Genomic DNA, 21,078 nt, shown 5'->3' with positions numbered 1-21,078 from the left:
GTTTTACATGTAGATTAGTTCGACGATTGTAAAGTTATCCATGTTTGTTATATGACCAAGTGGGGTTTCCGAGTAGTGGGTATTTTACATGGGGGGATTATACTTCCTCCAAAAGCATGTCTGCCCGCTAGGTCGGAGGTATAGTTTCTTCTGCCTTGAAATTTGCAGCCTTCAAATGATTAAAAATGTACGCACTGCGTTTAAGCGCATTGGTTGGCTTAGGCAACGAGAATTTGTGTCAGGTGCAGATAGAATTATGTACAGGTGCGAGTAAAAAGCTGGAGATGAGGTTACTTCACCGGGGGGTCCCTTAACACCAGTTTGAAGGCGTCAAGGGACAGAATGCAGCAGGGTTAACTGGGAAGTTGTTCCAGTCCCGGATGGTGCGTGGGAAGTAAGAGCTGGTGTACACTGAAGAGCTGGTATGTGGGATTTTGAATCGGGAGCAATGACCTCTTGTTGTTGTGGTTGAATGTGTCAGATGGGTGCTTCAGGGGATGTCGACCAGGTTGAATCTTATTTTGTACATCATTTGAAGGCGGCTTTGGTAACGACGTTCCTTAGAGTAGGCCATTCGAGTCAAGGTGTTCTAGTAGCATGGCGGTAACACAAACTATTTTAACATTTCTCTCGGGTTTATTTCTTTGTTCTTCATTCTTAATCCCAGATTCATCTGTACACAGCTTGCTCTACATGAATCCATCTTGAGCCCCCATCATCTCTTAAAGGCCATTATCACCACCAAGCCTTCTCTCACCACCAAAGACCAAGCCTTCTCTCACCACCAAGCCTTCTCTCACCACCAAGCCTTCTCTCACCACCAAGCCTTCTCTCACCACCAAGCCTTCTCTCACCACCAAGCCTTCTCTCACCACCAAGCCTTCTCTCACCACCAAAGACCAAGCCTTCTCTCACCACCAAGCCTCTCACCACATCCCATAAATCTTTCATTCCTTGTTTTAAATATCATGGTGAGCAAATCGGAATACTATCGAAGACGACTCAAACAGAAAGATCCTCAAGGGTATGCCAAGTATCTTGAAAAGCAAGCAGTTGCTGCCAAACATAGGCGAGTCAAGCTGCGGGAAGCCTTATCAAAACCGAAACCTACCAAGCAAAGCCTCGCCCTAAAAGAAAAACAAAGGGAGCAAGCGAGACTGCGACAGAAAGCATATATGGAACGGAAAAAAACTCAAAATGCAAAACAACCATGTGTCAAAGTTAAGCAAGAGTTTGAACTGCCACAGCCACCGAGCTCTTCAAAAGACGCATCCACATCATCAAACACGGAAACCAGGCGTGCATATTGGTGCAAGAGGAAACAATCTGAAAGACTAAGATCAAAGACCAAAGCTACCCAGCAAGAAAAACAAAGTGAGCACGGGAGACAACGACAGAAAGAATACATGGAACCCCAAAAAACTCAAAATGCAAACCAACCTTGTGCCGAAGTTAAGCTAGAGTTTGAATTGCCACAGCCGCCACGCTCTAGAAAAGGCGCATCCACATCAACAAACCCGGAAACCAGGCGTGCATATTGGCGCGAGAGGAAACAAGCTCAAAAACTAAGACAAAAGACCAAACCTGTCAAGAAAAGCCCAGCCCAACAAGAAAAACAAAGGGAGCAAGGGAGACTACGACAAAAAGCATATATGGAACGGAAAAAAAGGCTACAGGTGCCATGCTCTAGAAAAGCCACATCCACATCAACAAACACGGAAACCAGGCGTGCATATTGGCGCGAGAGGAAACAAGCTGAAAGACTAAGACTAGTGCAAAGCCAACCAGAGAAATTAAGACGCATAAGAGAAGAAGACAGACAACGAAAACGAAACAAACGAGCCAGAGACAAGATTAAACGCATTCTAAAACCAAACACGCAAACACTGTCAAACACGCAAACACTGTCGGGATTTTGTTCTTCGTGCATGACATGCCTGATTGTCAACAAGCCAATGTGCCAAAGTTCATGTTACACTGGTGGGAACTTTACAGCAAAGCGTCGGAACAAGAAGGGGCAAGGAAAGAATGAAGATGAAGAAAATAATCCAGCTGGTGAGTAGTAATAAATTAATTCTGTTTAATTGACTTAAAGGAAAGGTACACTGTTGGTAATTGTTAAAGACCAATGTCTTGCTTGGTGTATCTCAACATATGAATTTAAAATAACAAACCTGTGAAATTTGAGCTCAATTGGTCATCAGAGTTGGGAAAAAAGGATGTGAAAGAAAAAAAACCCTTGTTGGACGAATTTGTGTGCTTTCAGATTGGGATAGAAGACTTCTAGCTAGAAGTCATTTAATATTTTAGTGAAAGCTACCTCTTTTTCAAAAACTACGTTACTTCAGAGAGAGTCGTTTTCCACAATGTTTTATACTATCAAAAGCTCTCCAATGCTATTTACCAAGTCAGTTTTAAGTTAATTTTTGTTTTGAGTAATTACCAAACGTGTACTTTCCCTTTAAAAACATTGGATATATCTACCCAATAACATTAATATTATTGAACAATATTTTGTGTTTAGTTCCAGAAGTGCAAACGACAACAGAAGTAGAATCATCAACAACATCCCCTAGTCCTTCCCTCGAGGCTGTTCCCCCAGATATATCAGGTACCAAAGTACACTTTACGAGTATACATTTAAATATCTTGTAAAGGAGACTAGACAACTCGTCTGTTCGGACAACTCGACGGTTCAGACAACTCGACGGTTCAAACAACTCAACGGTTCGGAAAACTCGACGGTTCGGACAACTCGAGGGATGATTTATTCAACCATCAGACAACTTGACTTGGGGTCAAGTAAAGTCGGATGGCCGTGGGGGGGGGGGCTCAGCGCAGGGCGGGAGGGGTAAATAGCGGCCTTGGGTGGGGGGGATGTAGTGACTAGTGACTTTGCAATGATGCATAGGCATTCCCCGAGGGTGGGGGTATGTTATAGGGGGTGGGTTTAATATCCGGGCAAACGGATAATTGATATGTTTTTTTAGTTTTTTTGGCACTTTCATTTGTGTACCATACAACTCGATCATGTATCAAGTCAAGTTGTTTGTTGGTAATAAAGTAAATAAAAGAAAATCTTCTAATAATAGAGCTGTATAATTTTTTAATTATTTAATGTTTTAATTGTTTTTTTAAACCTGTTATTTTGAATAAATTGAAAAACAACTGCTACGGTGCTAGCTGGCTACACCTAGAGTCATAGTCTGTTTTTTACCCAAAGTCTTGAGATAGTCACTAACGGATTTTTCTGCAAGTATGTGTAATGGGATGAAATTGCAGCCCCCCTTTTTTTTGTTACCCCTAGTTTACCTATGTCCTGCTCGGACTAGGGCGAGTCTAGGGGTGGGTGGTTGCCTGGTGGTGTGTGATAAAGTTTATCATTGTTTTATATTTCCATTGTATAAAGTTTCATTGTTATTTTCGTTGCATTTTAATTGTCGAGACCCGCTGGGTTTGCTTTTCTCCTCTTTTGTATGTGAGATTTTATTATTATCTCATTTGCACTGTATAAATACAGCGTTTTAAATTCGCCTCTCCCTTTATAGTAGTCGGGATTTGAATAAAACTTTCTTCGTATTTTACAACACCACTTAAACAGCGTGTCCCTTGTAAAATTTAGTATGTTTCAGCACAGAGTGCGCTAGCCGCACTCAAACCTGTTACATATGGCTTCACTGGGACACCACACTTCTTGTGATAAAGACTAATTGGTAAATAATAATGATTAATTATAGAATCGCAGGAATTATACAGGACAGTTAGTGTAAACATGACAATAACGGAAGTCGGCTGCTCAACTGTCGACTTGTCTTGGCCATCCGTCGAGTTGTCTCAAAGTCAAGTTGTCTGAACCATTGATTTGTCCGAACCGTTGAGTTGTCTGAACTGTTGAGTTGTCCGAACAGACGAGTTGTCTGACATTCCTTGTAAAATTCTATAAAGATGAACAGCTTATGAGAAAGTTCTTATAAATTGCATGATTTATTCAGCAGTATAAATTAACGGATTTAGTTGTACCTTTACTTTTTTTTCATTAGGTAACACGCAAATTCCAGAGGAAATAAAGGTTGAACAGTCTGTTCACGGTACTTTAGACTTGTACTCGGACAAGGTAACATATTGTAACTATTCAGAATAATATAATCAATATGAAATGAAACCCAGCGGTGAATTGTTTCAGAAGTGATCAGGATTGACAATAAAACTTGTCAATGCAACGCTTGTGAACTTTAAGGCCTATCTGCCTGTTTGCAGTTTTTAAGTTGATTAATGGTATTTTTTTTAGCGTTCAAATTAATAATATGATTTTGAGGGGTTGAACAAAGCATTGACTAGAGCGGGATTTGAACCAACGACCTTTGTATTAACGTGCCGGCGCTCTACTAACTGAGCTATCTAGCCCCTATTTTGTCAATATCTTTGTTCGGGGGTGCCAGTCAGAAGCCATACAACTGTTAACTTCTGTGTAGCCAGGGATCACACCCAAAATAATAATAATAATAGTTATAATAATAATGATAAATACTTATATAGCGCAATTCAGTACTGGAAGTACTCTCAATGCACTTTATAAAACAAATAAACAAATTTATACAAGAGAAAGCAACAAATAAACTACACAATAAAAGATTACAAAAAAGATTGAGTGAACAGGTGGGACTTGAGATGTAATTTGAAGAGGGCCGTTGTCGTGGCCTCAGCCGTTTGGCGTACTCAGAGCTCTGGGTGACGTCACCGGGCATTTCGGCACGCAGAAATCACGGCCTCAGATCTCCGGGATGACGTAGCATGCTGTTGTTGGGGGCGTGAGTCTCCGGTGCTCTGCTACACAAAACCTCCCCTACCACATCAAATAAATCTTGAGACCTGTTTTGTTATCCCACTCCTCAAATACTTTTATATGTGATTACTTTTTTCGCAATATTGTCGTAGACGCGCCACTTGTTCACCACATGATTTACTTGTGAACGCCGCCATGACAGCTAGCTATGAGTACTATAGTACGATAGCGAAACAGTCGCGGTCGACTCGGAACGGCACTAAAATCCACTACTTTTGCTTGGTGTGCGCAGGCATGGCATGACGTAATACTATCGTATTTGGTAATCTGGAGGTCTGAGTACGCCAGAGCTCTGAGTCATGCCGGGTTTATCTGAGAACGGAAGGTAGCAGGAAGAGAGTTCCAAAGGGTGGGTGGGCTGAAAGCAAAGGCTCTTTACCGTACGTTTTTGTTCTGTATGGGGGAACTTGAAGGAGAAGCTGTGAAGAGGATCTGAGTGACCTTGACAGAGTTGGTCTTTCTTATTTTTACAGACATTCGATTGATATTATTCTTTCTCCTTAATGAAGGGCTCACCTGAAACAGGAGAAGATAAAATGGCAGACAAGGATAATGAGGGATCCTTGGAGCTGGTTGATGATGGAGCTAAGAAGAGAGTCTTGGCTATTGGACTTGTATGTCTAGATATAGTCAGTGTCTTAGATCACTTTCCAATAGAAGACACGGACACCAGGTAGGTTTAATTTGTCTGAAGTGTGTAGTTGAAATAAATATGTGCTGGAAATGTATTTGATTCATTTGTTCAATTCCAATTGGCAAAAAGATTACAGGCGTATGGTCATATAGGATTAAAAAGCAAAAACATGTATTATGCAGTTCTAGCCTCAAAGTAAAACTGTTTTGAAAATGTTAGCTTTTCAGCCTAGTAGTTGGAACCTTTATTATTTCCGTCAAGATTTTACTATTTTATATTATTATTACTTAATTTGCCCTCAAAATATTCTATATAGACAGTTTTGAGAGACCCCAAAAAAGGAATACAGTGTAAAAATGTTGCCCTATTGTGACCTGGGGGTTGTTGACTTCCAACTTGAGGTATTTTGGATGACATTCGACCCTAAAAATTAACGGTCCTGTTTGCTGAGGGTTGTATCTAGGGACATTTTTCCAAGATTGATGGTCGGACGTTTGTAAAATTACACAGGTGTAGGGGTGTTTTGGCTTGGCCATGTTGGAGGGGAAATAACTCTACGAGCCCAGGGACAGTACTGCCCAGGGACTCCCCATATTAAATTGGGCAGAAGACTAAAGTTCAAGATCCCTCAACTGTAAAAAGATGTGAGACTTCTAAGTATTTTTCTTGTATTTTTTAATATTTAGCATTGTGCACCCTATAGTAAGCCAACACAAATAAACAACCTTAGGCATGCAGTTTGTTGGGTGTGTTGCTAGCTGGCCTGCAAACATTTGTTGCAAAGGTGAACTGAGGACTTTGCTTTGTTACCTCAATGTTTGAACCACAATGTGTGGTGAATTAAAGGTAATCACTTCTTACCTTTTACAACACTTGGCTAATATCTTAAAGGCACTGGACACTGTTGGTAATTACTCAAAATAATTGTTAGCATAAAACCTTACTTGGTAACGAGCAATGGAGAGCTGTTTATAGTATGAAACATTGTGAGAAACGGCTCCCTCTGAAGTAACATAGTTTTTGAGAAAGAAGTTATTTTGAGAAAGAAGCTATTTGAATTGAATTCGAGACCTCCGCTGAAGTCTCGAAATCAAGCATTTGAAAGTACACAACTTGTGCGACAAGGGTGTTTTTTTCTTCTTCATTATTTTCTCGCAACTTCGACGACCAATTGAGCTCAGATTTTCACAGGTTTGCTATTTTATGCATATGTTGAGCTAAACCAAGTGAGAAGACTAGTCTTTGACAATTACCAATAGTGTCCAGTGTCTTTAAATCTACCCTATACTAGTCTTTGACAATTACCAATAGTGTCCAGTGTTTTTAAATCAACCCTATACTAGTCTTTGACAATTACCAATAGTGTCCAGTGTCTTTAAAATCAACCCTATACTAGTCTTTGACAATTACCAATAGTGTCTAGTGTCTTTAAATCAACCCTATACTAGTCTTTAACAATTACCAAAAGTGTCCAGTGTCTTTAAATCAACCCTATACTAGTCTTTGACAATTACCAATAGTGTCCAGTGTCTTTAAATCAACCCTATACTAGTCTTTGACAATTACCAATAGTGTCCAGTGTCTTTAAATCAACCCTATACTAGTCTTTGACAATTACCAATAGTGTCTAGTGTCTTTAAATCAACCCTATACTAGTCTTTGACAATTACCAATAGTGTCCAGTGTCTTTAAATCAACCCTATACTAGTCTTTGACAATTACCAATAGTGTCCAGTGTCTTTAAATCTACCCTATACTAGTCTTTGACAATTACCAATAGTGTCCAGTGTCTTTAAATCAACCCTATACTAGTCTTTGACAATTACCAATAGTGTCTAGTGTCTTTAAATCAACCCTATACTAGTCTTTGATAATTACCAATAGTGTCCAGTGTCTTTAAATCAACCCTATACTAGTCTTTGACAATTACCAATAGTGTCCAGTGTCTTTAAATCTACCCTATACTAGTCTTTGACAATTACCAATAGTGTCCAGTGTCTTTAAATCAACCCTATACTAGTCTTTGACAATTACCAATAGTGTCCAGTGTCTTTAAATCAACCCTATACTAGTCTTTGACAATTACCAATAGTGTCCAGTGTCTTTAAATCAACCCTATACTAGTCTTTGACAATTACCAATAGTGTCCAGTGTCTTTAAATCAACCCTATACTAGTCTTTGACAATTACCAATAGTGTCTAGTGTCTTTAAATCAACCCTATACTAGTCTTTGACAATTACCAATAGTGTCCAGTGTCTTTAAATCAACCCTATACTAGTCTTTGACAATTACCAATAGTGTCCAGTGTCTTTAAATCAACCCTATACTAGTCTTTGACAATTACCAATAGTGTCCAGTGTCTTTAAATCAACCCTATACTAGTCTTTGACAATTACCAATAGTGTCCAGTGTCTTTAAATCAACCCTATACTAGTCTTTGACAATTACCAATAGTGTCCAGTGTCTTTAAATCACCCTATACTAGTCTTTGACAATTACCAATAGTGTCCAGTGTCTTTAAATCAACCCTATACTAGTCTTTGACAATTACCAATAGTGTCCAGTGTCTTTAAATCAACCCTATACTAGTCTTTGACAATTACCAATAGTGTCCAGTGTCTTTAAATCAACCCTATACTAGTCTTTGACAATTACCAATAGTGTCCAGTGTCTTTAAATCAACCCTATACTAGTCTTTGACAATTACCAATAGTGTCCAGTGTCTTTAAATCAACCCTATACTAGTCTTTGACAATTACCAATAGTGTCTAGTGTCTTTAAATCAACCCTATACTAGTCTTTGACAATTACCAATAGTGTCTAGTGTCTTTAAATCAACCCTATACTAGTCTTTGACAATTACCAATAGTGTCCAGTGTCTTTAAATCAACCCTATACTAGTCTTTGACAATTACCAATAGTGTCTAGTGTCTTTAAATCAACCCTATACTAGTCTTTGACAATTACCAATAGTGTCCAGTGTCTTTAAATCAACCCTATACTAGTCTTTGACAATTACCAATAGTGTCCAGTGTCTTTAAATCAACCCTATACTAGTCTTTGACAATTACCAATAGTGTCCAGTGTCTTTAAATCAACCCTATACTAGTCTTTGACAATTACCAATAGTGTCCAGTGTCTTTAAATCAACCCTATACTAGTCTTTGACAATTACCAATAGTGTCTAGTGTCTTTAAATCAACCCTATACTAGTCTTTGACAATTACCAATAGTGTCCTAGTGTCTTTAAATCAACCCTATACTAGTCTTTGACAATTACCAATAGTGTCCAGTGTCTTTAAATCAACCCTATACTAGTCTTTGACAATTACCAATAGTGTCCAGTGTCTTTAAATCAACCCTATACTAGTCTTTGACAATTACCAATAGTGTCTAGTGTCTTTAAATCAACCCTATACTAGTCTTTGACAATTACCAATAGTGTCCTAGTGTCTTTAAATCAACCCTATACTAGTCTTTGACAATTACCAATAGTGTCCAGTGTCTTTAAATCAACCCTATACTAGTCTTTGACAATTACCAATAGTGTCCAGTGTCTTTAAATCAACCCTATACTAGTCTTTGACAATTACCAATAGTGTCCAGTGTCTTTAAATCAACCCTATACTAGTCTTTGACAATTACCAATAGTGTCTAGTGTCTTTAAATCAACCCTATACTAGTCTTTGACAATTACCAATAGTGTCCAGTGTCTTTAAATCAACCCTATACTAGTCTTTGACAATTACCAATAGTGTCCAGTGTCTTTAAATCAACCCTATACTAGTCTTTGACAATTACCAATAGTGTCCAGTGTCTTTAAATCAACCCTATACTAGTCTTTGACAATTACCAATAGTGTCCAGTGTCTTTAAATCAACCCTATACTAGTCTTTGACAATTACCAATAGTGTCCAGTGTCTTTAAATCAACCCTATACTAGTCTTTGACAATTACCAATAGTGTCCAGTGTCTTTAAATCAACCCTATACTAGTCTTTGACAATTACCAATAGTGTCCAGTGTCTTTAAATCAACCCTATACTAGTCTTTGACAATTACCAATAGTGTCCTAGTGTCTTTAAATCAACCCTATACTAGTCTTTGACAATTACCAATAGTGTCCAGTGTCTTTAAATCAACCCTATACTAGTCTTTGACAATTACCAATAGTGTCTAGTGTCTTTAAATCAACCCTATACTAGTCTTTGACAATTACCAATAGTGTCCTAGTGTCTTTAAATCAACCCTATACTAGTCTTTGACAATTACCAATAGTGTCCAGTGTCTTTAAATCAACCCTATACTAGTCTTTGACAATTACCAATAGTGTCCAGTGTCTTTAAATCAACCCTATACTAGTCTTTGACAATTACCAATAGTGTCCAGTGTCTTTAAATCAACCCTATACTAGTCTTTGACAATTACCAATAGTGTCCAGTGTCTTTAAATCAACCCTATACTAGTCTTTGACAATTACCAATAGTGTCCAGTGTCTTTAAATCAACCCTATACTAGTCTTTGACAATTACCAATAGTGTCCAGTGTCTTTAAATCAACCCTATACTAGTCTTTGACAATTACCAATAGTGTCCAGTGTCTTTAAATCAACCCTATACTAGTCTTTGACAATTACCAATAGTGTCCAGTGTCTTTAAATCAACCCTATACTAGTCTTTGACAATTACCAATAGTGTCCAGTGTCTTTAAATCAACCCTATACTAGTCTTTGACAATTACCAATAGTGTCCAGTGTCTTTAAATCAACCCTATACTAGTCTTTGACAATTACCAATAGTGTCCAGTGTCTTTAAATCAACCCTATACTAGTCTTTGACAATTACCAATAGTGTCCAGTGTCTTTAAATCAACCCTATACTAGTCTTTGACAATTACCAATAGTGTCCAGTGTCTTTAAATCAACCCTATACTAGTCTTTGACAATTACCAATAGTGTCCAGTGTCTTTAAATCAACCCTATACTAGTCTTTGACAATTACCAATAGTGTCCAGTGTCTTTAAATCAACCCTATACTAGTCTTTGACAATTACCAATAGTGTCCAGTGTCTTTAAATCAACCCTATACTAGTCTTTGACAATTACCAATAGTGTCCAGTGTCTTTAAATCAACCCTATACTAGTCTTTGACAATTACCAATAGTGTCCAGTGTCTTTAAATCAACCCTATACTAGTCTTTGACAATTACCAATAGTGTCCAGTGTCTTTAAATCAACCCTATACTAGTCTTTGACAATTACCAATAGTGTCCAGTGTCTTTAAATCAACCCTATACTAGTCTTTGACAATTACCAATAGTGTCCAGTGTCTTTAAATCAACCCTATACTAGTCTTTGACAATTACCAATAGTGTCCAGTGTCTTTAAATCAACCCTATACTAGTCTTTGACAATTACCAATAGTGTCCAGTGTCTTTAAATCAACCCTATACTAGTCTTTGACAATTACCAATAGTGTCCAGTGTCTTTAAATCAACCCTATACTAGTCTTTGACAATTACCAATAGTGTCCAGTGTCTTTAAATCAACCCTATACTAGTCTTTGACAATTACCAATAGTGTCCAGTGTCTTTAAATCAACCCTATACTAGTCTTTGACAATTACCAATAGTGTCCAGTGTCTTTAAATCAACCCTATACTAGTCTTTGACAATTACCAATAGTGTCCAGTGTCTTTAAATCAACCCTATACTAGTCTTTGACAATTACCAATAGTGTCCAGTGTCTTTAAATCAACCCTATACTAGTCTTTGACAATTACCAATAGTGTCCAGTGTCTTTAAATCAACCCTATACTAGTCTTTGACAATTACCAATAGTGTCCAGTGTCTTTAAATCAACCCTATACTAGTCTTTGACAATTACCAATAGTGTCCAGTGTCTTTAAATCAACCCTATACTAGTCTTTGACAATTACCAATAGTGTCCAGTGTCTTTAAATCAACCCTATACTAGTCTTTGACAATTACCAATAGTGTCCAGTGTCTTTAAATCAACCCTATACTAGTCTTTGACAATTACCAATAGTGTCCAGTGTCTTTAAATCAACCCTATACTAGTCTTTGACAATTACCAATAGTGTCCAGTGTCTTTAAATCAACCCTATACTAGTCTTTGACAATTACCAATAGTGTCCAGTGTCTTTAAATCAACCCTATACTAGTCTTTGACAATTACCAATAGTGTCCAGTGTCTTTAAATCTACCCTATACTAGTCTTTGACAATTACCAATAGTGTCTAGTGTCTTTAAATCAACCCTATACTAGTCTTTGACAATTACCAATAGTGTCTAGTGTCTTTAAATCAACCCTATACTAGTCTTTGACAATTACCAATAGTGTCCAGTGTCTTTAAATCAACCCTATACTAGTCTTTGACAATTACCAATAGAGTCCAGTGTCTTTAAATCAACCCTATACTAGTCTTTGACAATTACCAATAGTGTCTAGTGTCTTTAAATCAACCCTATACTAGTCTTTGACAATTACCAATAGAGTCCAGTGTCTTTAAATCAACCCTATACTAGTCTTTGACAATTACCAATAGTGTCCAGTGTCTTTAAATCAACCCTATACTAGTCTTTGACAATTACCAATAGTGTCCAGTGTCTTTAAATCAACCCTATACTGTATTGACTATGGATTTGATTCATTATGTTTTTACTTCAGGGTCAAAGATCAGCTATGGAATCGTGGAGGTAATGCAGCTAATACATCTGTAGTGTTATCCCAGCTTGGAGTATGTACAGAATATATGGGCACCTTAGCAAAGAGTGTATTGACAAAGTAAGAAGCAATAATAGTTGCAGAAGAAGGAGCATTATAAAGAATAAAGCACAAACACCCAATTATGGGACTTAACTTTTGTACTTTGCTGGCATTGTAGAGAAATCGTACTGTAACTGGGGTTAGGTGTTTAAAATAAATTCTAGAACTAATGTTACATGTATGTCTTTGAAACTTTCTAAATTTTTGGAAAATGAAGGATTGTGAAGTGAATATTTCAACACAGTTTTATTTTTTGACCTCCGACCCACATATGTAGCATCTTATGTTCGACAAAACGTTAAGTTGAACACTACTCAAGTACATTAATTCAAGCTTCTGCTGTATCAGGCAAACAAACTTAAATGGTGCAGAGATGCATGAGATATGGCATTGCAAATAGTTGTTAACTGGCTTGGTGCAATTAAATATAAATTAAGGGAATAAAAGGGTAGCGACGAGTTCTTATACTGCGGTTTAAAACCAGCAGGGTCGTGGCCGTTCGATAAAGGCCATGACCCTGCCGATTTTAAACCGAAGTTTAAGAACTGGTCGCTACCCTTTTATTCCCATTCATAAATTCCTTTTTGGTTATAACAGCGTAATAAAGTATGAAACGCTGTAAAACTTATCTGTTTTCCGACGTCCTTGAGCTCTGTACGTGTGTTGCATTTTTATGACTGAGACAGTTTTTCGAATCCGAATTCAAGCACGTAGAAGTATGCATCTAAACGTATCCGAAAACAATCGGTTATAAACACCTCCAGCTGGTCATTAACAACCGTTTAAACACACCCACGTGACGCGCTCTCCACCAATAGGAATAGCGAAACTGTCTGAGGTATTTATGAATGTTTTTTTTACAGGTTAATGGTTGATGACCTTACCAAGTATGGAGTGAATATGGACAACTGTTTGTACCATGACGACTGTGATGCTCCTGTTTCCTGCGTCATTAACAACTCTTCTACCGGAACAAGAACAATACTACACGGCAACAGGTTTTTATACAACAACTTTGTTTTATTTATTTCAATTTTATTTCTTTCACTTTCCTTCAACCCAATGCAGTGCAGAAAGCGTTTTGGGTAATTCTGTGTCCACAGGCCGTCCAGTTTTAAGAATGTTACGTGCTAAGCATGGTCTATTACTTGTAACATTCTGAAGCTTAAGTTTGGATACATGCTAAGCATGGTCTATTACTTATTACATAATGAAGCCTAAGTTTGGATACGTGCTAAGCATGGTCTATTGTTTGTTACATAATGAAGCCTAAGTTTGGATACGTGCTAAGCATGGTCTATTGTTTGTTACATAATGAAGCCTAAGTTTGGATACGTGCTAAGTCTAAGTTTGGATACGTGCTAAGCCTAAGCTTGGATACGTGCTTAACATGGGCTATTAGCAGCAGGTGGTTCTTGAAATTTGAATCTTGAATATATATAACCTTTGTCTTCATAACAGATCTCTTCCTGAAGTAATGTATAAAGACTTCTTATTACTTGACCTGAAAAAATACACATGGATCCATTTGGAGGTAGGTTCTTGGGCATTTTTAATGTTGTGTTACTTTAAACTAAAATTTAAACATAATTGGTATTTGAAAATTTGTCAATATGTAATGATGGGCTCACTTGAAGTGAATCGTGTTCATACACATAGCAAGAATAAGTAACTCTGTAAATAAGGGATTATTTTAACCAGTTTACTTCAGGATTATAAGTCCTTTTCCCATTACCCGCAGGGGATTAAAGTTTTATATGGCTAATTAAAGGTCCTATTAATATGGATAGTCTGTATGCATGAATAATACTTTTAAATGTCTCCTGTACATAGTGTTGCTGAAAGGCTAGGTTGGTCAATTTATTTGTTTATAAATTGCCTGAAGCTCAAGTTATGTTATCGATTTCATAGGGTCGAAACATCACAGAAGTGATTCAAATGATCAACAGAGTGGATATGTACAACAAGGAACTGTCGGAAAGTCAAAGAATTAAGATTTCCCTTGAACTTGAGAAGCCAAAACTTGAGATCTGTCTTGAAGAAGTTCTTGCAAGGATTGATGTGGTGAGTTGTTCATATTCATTTAGTGTGAATGATGTTTGAAGCTTTGCATGGTGTGAGGAATAAGAATAACTATAAATATACATAGTAAACTCGCGGGTACAACCATGCGTAAAACCTCTTTTGAGGGAGTGTTGGCTCTAAAAAGAGTTTTTAAGCGTGAAACCAGACTTTCTGCTTCTTCTAATCCAAAACACTCTTGATCTGTTGAGATGTAGAACAAAGAAACATTCCAACAGCTTTATTCCGCTTACTGCATCTCTGTAGAACTCCTTGCCTGGTGGATGTTTCCCTCCATCCCACAATCTAGACTGACTTTAAAGCCATTGGACACTTTCAGTATAGATTATTGTCCAAAGGCCCACACTTCGTGTATCACAACTTGTATAAAAAATAACAAACGTGTGAAAATTTAGGCTCAATCGGTCATCAGAGTCGGGAGAAAATAATGGGAAAACCCACCCTTGTTTCCGCACGTTTCGCCGTGTCATGACATGTGTTTAAAATAAATCTGTTATTCTCGATATCGAGAAATGATAATTGTTTTAATGTTTTCTCAAAAAGTAAAGCATTTCATGGAATAATATTTCAAGAGAAGTCTTTCACCATTACCCTGTAAGTTATTTGTAAATCTGTGAACTTTTAATGTTTGTTCTGTTCAGAAAGTGTCCAATGGCTTTAAATAGTTGTTCTTCTTGTACCCCATACCAAGAGTGGCTTTAAGCCTTGGTAGGGGCGACTTGCATAACAAACAAAAATAGCAAAAAAATACTTGATTTAATTTTAATGTACGTGTGTTTTCTGGTCAGGTATTTGTTAGTAAAGATTTTGCACTGAGCCACGGCTGCAAAAATGGAGAAGACTGTGTTCAGATGTTTTCTAAGAAAATAAAACAAGGGTACGTAGTATTTCTTAAAATAAACAATCATGTTCAGTTGTTGTAATGTTTTAAGGAGCACAGCATTTGCTAGAACAAAAGACCACCAAGTTAGGGTCAAGTTAGTCAAGTTGACTTTGGAAACCTTTCTTGTAATAAAATAATCACAGTGAGCAGTGTGGAATGTTGGATTGGAACAATGTTCTGTGATTTGTTTCACTGAGCGCGGGTAAGTACCGAGTATACAGTGCTAACACACATCAGTGTATATGGGTAAAAACCAAAATTAATATTCTTTAACTCGATGCAAATTTAACATGTAATAACTCATTTGCAGTACCCGCTGCTAAAACATAGTATTCAAACTGCCTCTAGCCACCAGGCAATCTCGCTGGTCTAGTTGGTATGACACTGCTGCAAAGGTCGTGGGTCCGAATCCCACCAGAGTAATATGCCTGCGATTTTTTCACACAGCTCGGGTAAATACCGAGTATACACTGCTAATTGAATAACAATGTTTTAGTTGAACCACTATTGATGCCAACTGTAAGTGCCCCATAGAAACACAACCCGGAGACCGCTGAGTGCGTCATTGTGCTGTGATTTCGTTGTGAGGCCATACAGTTGACGTCATGAACAATGACCAATGAAAATAAAAACGGTCCGTGTGCGATGCCATTTTGCCACTTTGCCATACACGTATGTCACGCGATGATCATTTTGCCATACACCCGTATCGCGTGGTATCAATATGTGGCATTCCCAGACAACACAGAGGGCGGCAGAGCTCAGCGTTCTCCGAGATATATTTCTATGTTGTGCCCTTATTGAAGGAGTAGAGGAGTAGCAAACTAATGTGTTTAATGCATGTATTGGTTCTTTATTACACAGAGGTCAGGTTGTCTGCGCTTGGGGCGAGTTGGGAGCTTGGGCTATTGATGAAGCAAATGGTAAAGTTCTTCACTCAACTGCCTACCCTCCATCTATAATTAAAGATACACTTGGTGCAGGAGACACATTCAACGCTGGAGTCATTCATTACCTTTCTCAGGATAGGAGTTTACTAGAAGCTATCACACATGGTTGCAAAGTGGCTGGATTTAAGATTGGAAACCAAGGTTTCAGGATCCAGCATTTTACACCCTCATAAAAACAATCAGTGGTCAAGTTAGTTTGATACTAAATATTGGATATCACATAGATCTGTACAGCAAATGTCAAATGTTGCTTTTTTATATTGGATATTGGACTTTCCGGTAGATTTACATTGAGTAATGGCATATTGATTGCATTACGCATAAATTGACGCCACGCGATAAGCTCCCACGTCACGCCTATGTTTAAACACTTTTTACTGTGTTATATCATCCGTTCAAACACCTGCACGCGACGCCCTGTCGACCAATCAGAATGGATAAACTGTCCCAGGTATTTATGACTGTGAATTGTATTCACTGTTTTCAAAATGGCTACAGATCTAAACCCTTCACGTCACTACTTGGGAATTAATTTCTTTTAGGTTTCCCCTAAATAATATCCTACTTTTAACTGCAACTCAAATAACAGAAAAAGGTGACACTTTCACACAAATAATGACTTAAAACATTTGTTTTTTTAATAAATATCTTGTGAATGTTATACAATCATCTAAAATTTATATCCCAGCAGATTAACAGGGCAAAATCAAAAGCAGCACTGCACTAAACCCTCTAAACATTTTAAAACCCAACCAACTTCTAAACTTTAAAACAATTTTTGTTTCTATCTACAAGATTGTCAGCAAGGTGTACACAACCTGCGCAAGTCACTCATTTATTTGAACTTTGGGACTCGTTGAAAAGTACAAAAATTTGATTCTTGCAATAAGCAATGGGGAACCAAAACAGGTTAAAAAAGCTGTTTGAATTTGTATGTGATCTATTCTAGTATTGTGATTGTATTGACCACAATATGCAGAGACTTGATTCAGGTTTTAATCTTTATTTTGTCCAATGAAGGAATCGGTAACTCTGATATATTAAAAAAACAAAGATCTACACAATGTTTTTTGCAACATTGTTTAAAGGAACATTACAGAATTGGGAAGAAAACAAACTAGTCTAAGATCTCAGATTTTCAGTAAACTTTCATGGTATAAAAATGACGATGGTAGAAAACATCCCTTGAAATATTTCTATCTGATTTGTCATATATTTGATGAGAAATAAATAAAACCAATTTCCTGTTTTGAGTTTATCACATACTATTTTTTTAAATTTTTTTTAATCGATGTCATGCAAAATGTGGAATTGGTTTTTCACTGTTTTCTTGTGACCCAGATGGCCGATTAACTCGAACATATACAGGCTTGTCAGTGGATAACATAAAGTGCTTACACTGCCAGCAACTGTTTTGTTCCTTTAACAATAGTGACAATATGAATTTGCTAGTAAGAGAATGTGCTTAGATTGTGCTTAGATTTTATTTTCTTGTCGATTCTCGCTGTCATTTGTTGTTAACTTTGTAATCTGTCACAAATGCAGTTGAAGATTGGAAATTACAATGAAAGTTAAGGGATTTTTTTTTTAGTTTTTGTCAAAACCTTTTTTGTCAAGTTGTCTTCAGAGGAAATTAACTCAACATTGATTGTGGAAGCAAAAAATAATGGTCTGGCTCTAAACAAGAAAAAACATTCCCCAATTTGTGTACAAAAAAGGAATAGGATGCTGACAAAGATGGCCACATGTTTGACACGAATCTTAGCAAATAATTTTAAATAAAGCAATATTAACCCTTTGGTGCACAGATTATTTTAAGTAAAAAGCTAAAAAAGAACATGTTCAACTGTGTTTTTCTCAATTCTTTTCAATAGCATCCTCTGTTGAACATCACACCAAACGAAGCTCAACAATTGCTCTTAACAACCGAATGAAGGTGGTTTATATGGGGATTGTGGTTTTTAAAGTTATTACTATTTATAAAAGTCCAATTTGGCGTGTTTTTTGGTGGTCGCTAGCAAGCGCCTTGTGCACCAAAGGGTTAATGTTCATGTATTTATTCAACATGAAACATTAATACAACACTCCTTACATATATGATGTTATCCGATCAAAAGGAGCCTAGTTATTGTTTCCATCAATGGCATCAACACCTCAACACCAGCAGCTGATCATTTCATAACATTCACAGCAAGTTTCTTGCAAGTGGTAAAACAAATTAAAAAAAAAAGGCCATTCATTTTTAAATGATCTATTTTTGCCTTTCTTATAAAAATAACTGTGCTTACAAAACTATCTTGCAGAAGTGAAATTACCACACAGGAAATCTAACCAATTTTATTGCTCCCTCAGCTAAACAATGCCACAAATGATTGTTTAATATATTTAACCAATGCTGTTGGGTTACTTACATCCATCTGAAGAGCATAACAACTTAAACAATGCTTAGTAACAGTTCTTTGGGGAAAATGCTGTTGAGTCCTTGCAAAGTAAAGATCATGTGCATATAGTCTTGTAGCTATGGGTGACAGCAGACTTGATGTCAATTTGGTTTATTCTTTGAAGTATATACATGCTGAGACCAATCTAGTCTGCTACCACCCAGTATCTCCAAGGTTTCTGCAACATCCACTTAATTGTTAGTTAATACTGAAACTATTCCCTCTCCTATAGAAACCAGGAACATCAATCAAATTGACACTACAATGAATTTCGTTCACTCTTAATGTTATGTAAGTCTGTATGGTTGTTTCATTTTGTTGGCCCAACTAATAATAATAATAATACAAATAATAATAATAATCTCTGTCCAATGGAATTATGGGATATCAATCAAATTACTGTAACTATGGGAACACTTTGGAACCCATTTTCAGAAATCTTAATTAAGAACATAATAACATAAATAATATTAAACCTTTATTGACATCATATAAAACCTTTTTATAAGCATTTATTTCAATATTATGATTTTCTAGATCCAAGACAAAGTACCGTTCATAATTAATTTGTAAAAACAATTTCAGTGATAAGATTAAAATTTATTGTTTTAAAACCGAATAAAGTACTGTGGATTTTGATTGGAGTAATACAATAAAAATGATTGACGAACCTGAAAGAGTCGTACATTGTTGTCATGCCCAATAGTAATATCTGTTGTATATTCATTTCCTAAAGGCCGGTTTATAGTCGGTCGCCCGATGGTCAAGCGATGGAAATCTTGACGGGCGATCCTAAAAAACACGGTTTATAGTCATCGCTGATGCCTAAAAACTGTGTCTTTTTATGATCGCACATCAAGATATCGATCGCCCAACCATTGCGTGACTGACTTTAATTCGGCCTAACCCTTTCCTTCTTTGTGCTCCTCAGTGTGTGTGGGCTGAACAGGTATACATTGACATCCTGACCTCAACCAAATGACTCGGCAGTAAATCTATCAAAGCATCCACACTGGCTGTTAAGTCAATCTTTGCAAAATTAATAGTAATCACCACGAATTTCGCTAAACAAAAATTATCGTGGCTGACCTGGCCTCAATTTCAAAGCGCTGCTGAGTGGCCGCTTTTGTGCTTACTGTGCAATTTTCATTTCATAGCGCTGCTAACCGTAAGCACACGAAAAGGCATGCTAATCTTCAGGTGCTTTCTGCACAAAAATATATGACGTCACAATGCAATCCATAGTAAATGCGCAATATGGCAGCCAAATTTTGCTGCTAACCTGTGAAATACGCTTGCACTTTAGCAATTTTTTTCTGCACAATAAGCATGAAAGTTTGCTTACCGTTAAGCAGCGCTAAAATTGGGATAGTTTGATTGAGCTATTTCAGGCCAATTTGCCGAGACCCACCTTTCAACAACACAGACCGAGGGTATACCAGTTAAAGAATTATTCCTAATTGGACTAACAAGTTAATTTTAAACCAAAGCAAAAACACCGTGTCTATAAAATATGATGTACTGACAAAGAGAGTGACATGGAGAGCAAGGTGTTAAAAGAGGATTGATGAATGTAAACAGGGCTCCAATCCTGGATATTTCACTTTGTTGCTTTTAGAATTGCACAAATATCTACAACTTGATTAAGGCCATTTCTGAATGATTGTACTGAATGGTTTAATCAAATGGAGACTCCTTCAGTATCCAGGTGTAGTGGCTTCAAAATCCACAGCTGTAGCCAGTGTTTCAATACACAGCCATAGCCAGTGTTTTCCACACAAACTTTGACAGCAGGATTGAATTTGGGTAAAACAAAAAACAAATACTTTGAAGTACTGCTTTTAAGTACTGCTCCGACCCTATTATTAATGTTGTATGGTAATTTCATGTGTTTTCTATTAGGCTTTTCTAATGCTGTTTTTCTACATTGTTTTATTAAATATACTTTAAGACTCCCTTAAACCAAATTATTGTCAAACATAAAAGTACGTATTGGCACAAAATAATATACTAATACTGGATGCATATGAGATCATTGTTGCAGAATGCCATCAAGGTGGAATTTTCACTCTCCTATTTCATGAGGCAAAGCCAAGTGAAATGAAAAGCTTGATATCACCAAGTGATTCAATTCTGTAACATTTCCAAAGGAAATGCATCCAATATTTGTTTTATATAACTCTCACATAGATCTTTGTTATTTGGAATTCGTTGAAAATAATCACGCCCTATGAAGATTCTAGAAAGCCTTTTCATTGTAGACGACTCCTTTTCGAAATCACGGCTTCAACTTTGGATTTGGCCCCCCAGTTGTTTTGACCAATATTGAGCGTGCTTTGCGTACGCGCTCAGGGCGAGAGGACGGAGCCTGAAGCTGAATCAGGCGCCTTGATCGGTTTTCGGGAAAAGTGGGCATTATAAATCCGTATATTATTGTTATTAATCCAAAGCCAAGGC

General features: G+C 37.1%; 1 protein-coding gene across 1 annotated transcript; it reads left to right on the top strand.

Moving 5' to 3' along the window:
* Nucleotides 1-861: 861 nt before the first annotated feature.
* LOC117300699 lies at nucleotides 862-17,425 on the top strand. The gene is made up of 10 exons (XM_033784440.1): nucleotides 862-2,055; nucleotides 2,525-2,611; nucleotides 4,041-4,114; nucleotides 5,353-5,516; nucleotides 12,167-12,283; nucleotides 13,129-13,263; nucleotides 13,727-13,799; nucleotides 14,177-14,329; nucleotides 15,136-15,224; nucleotides 16,095-17,425. The coding sequence occupies exons 1-10, from the start codon at nucleotides 969-971 to the stop codon at nucleotides 16,351-16,353; spliced, it is 2,238 nt and encodes a 745-aa protein (XP_033640331.1). The 5' UTR covers nucleotides 862-968; the 3' UTR covers nucleotides 16,354-17,425.
* The last annotated feature ends 3,653 nt before the right edge of the window (nucleotides 17,426-21,078 follow it).

Source organism: Asterias rubens, chromosome 16 (assembly GCF_902459465.1).
Source record: "Asterias rubens chromosome 16, eAstRub1.3, whole genome shotgun sequence".
Taxonomy (NCBI): Eukaryota; Metazoa; Echinodermata; class Asteroidea; order Forcipulatida; family Asteriidae; genus Asterias; species Asterias rubens.
Note: the sequence above shows the minus strand (reverse complement) of the source record. Positions and strands in the feature narration are given on the sequence as shown.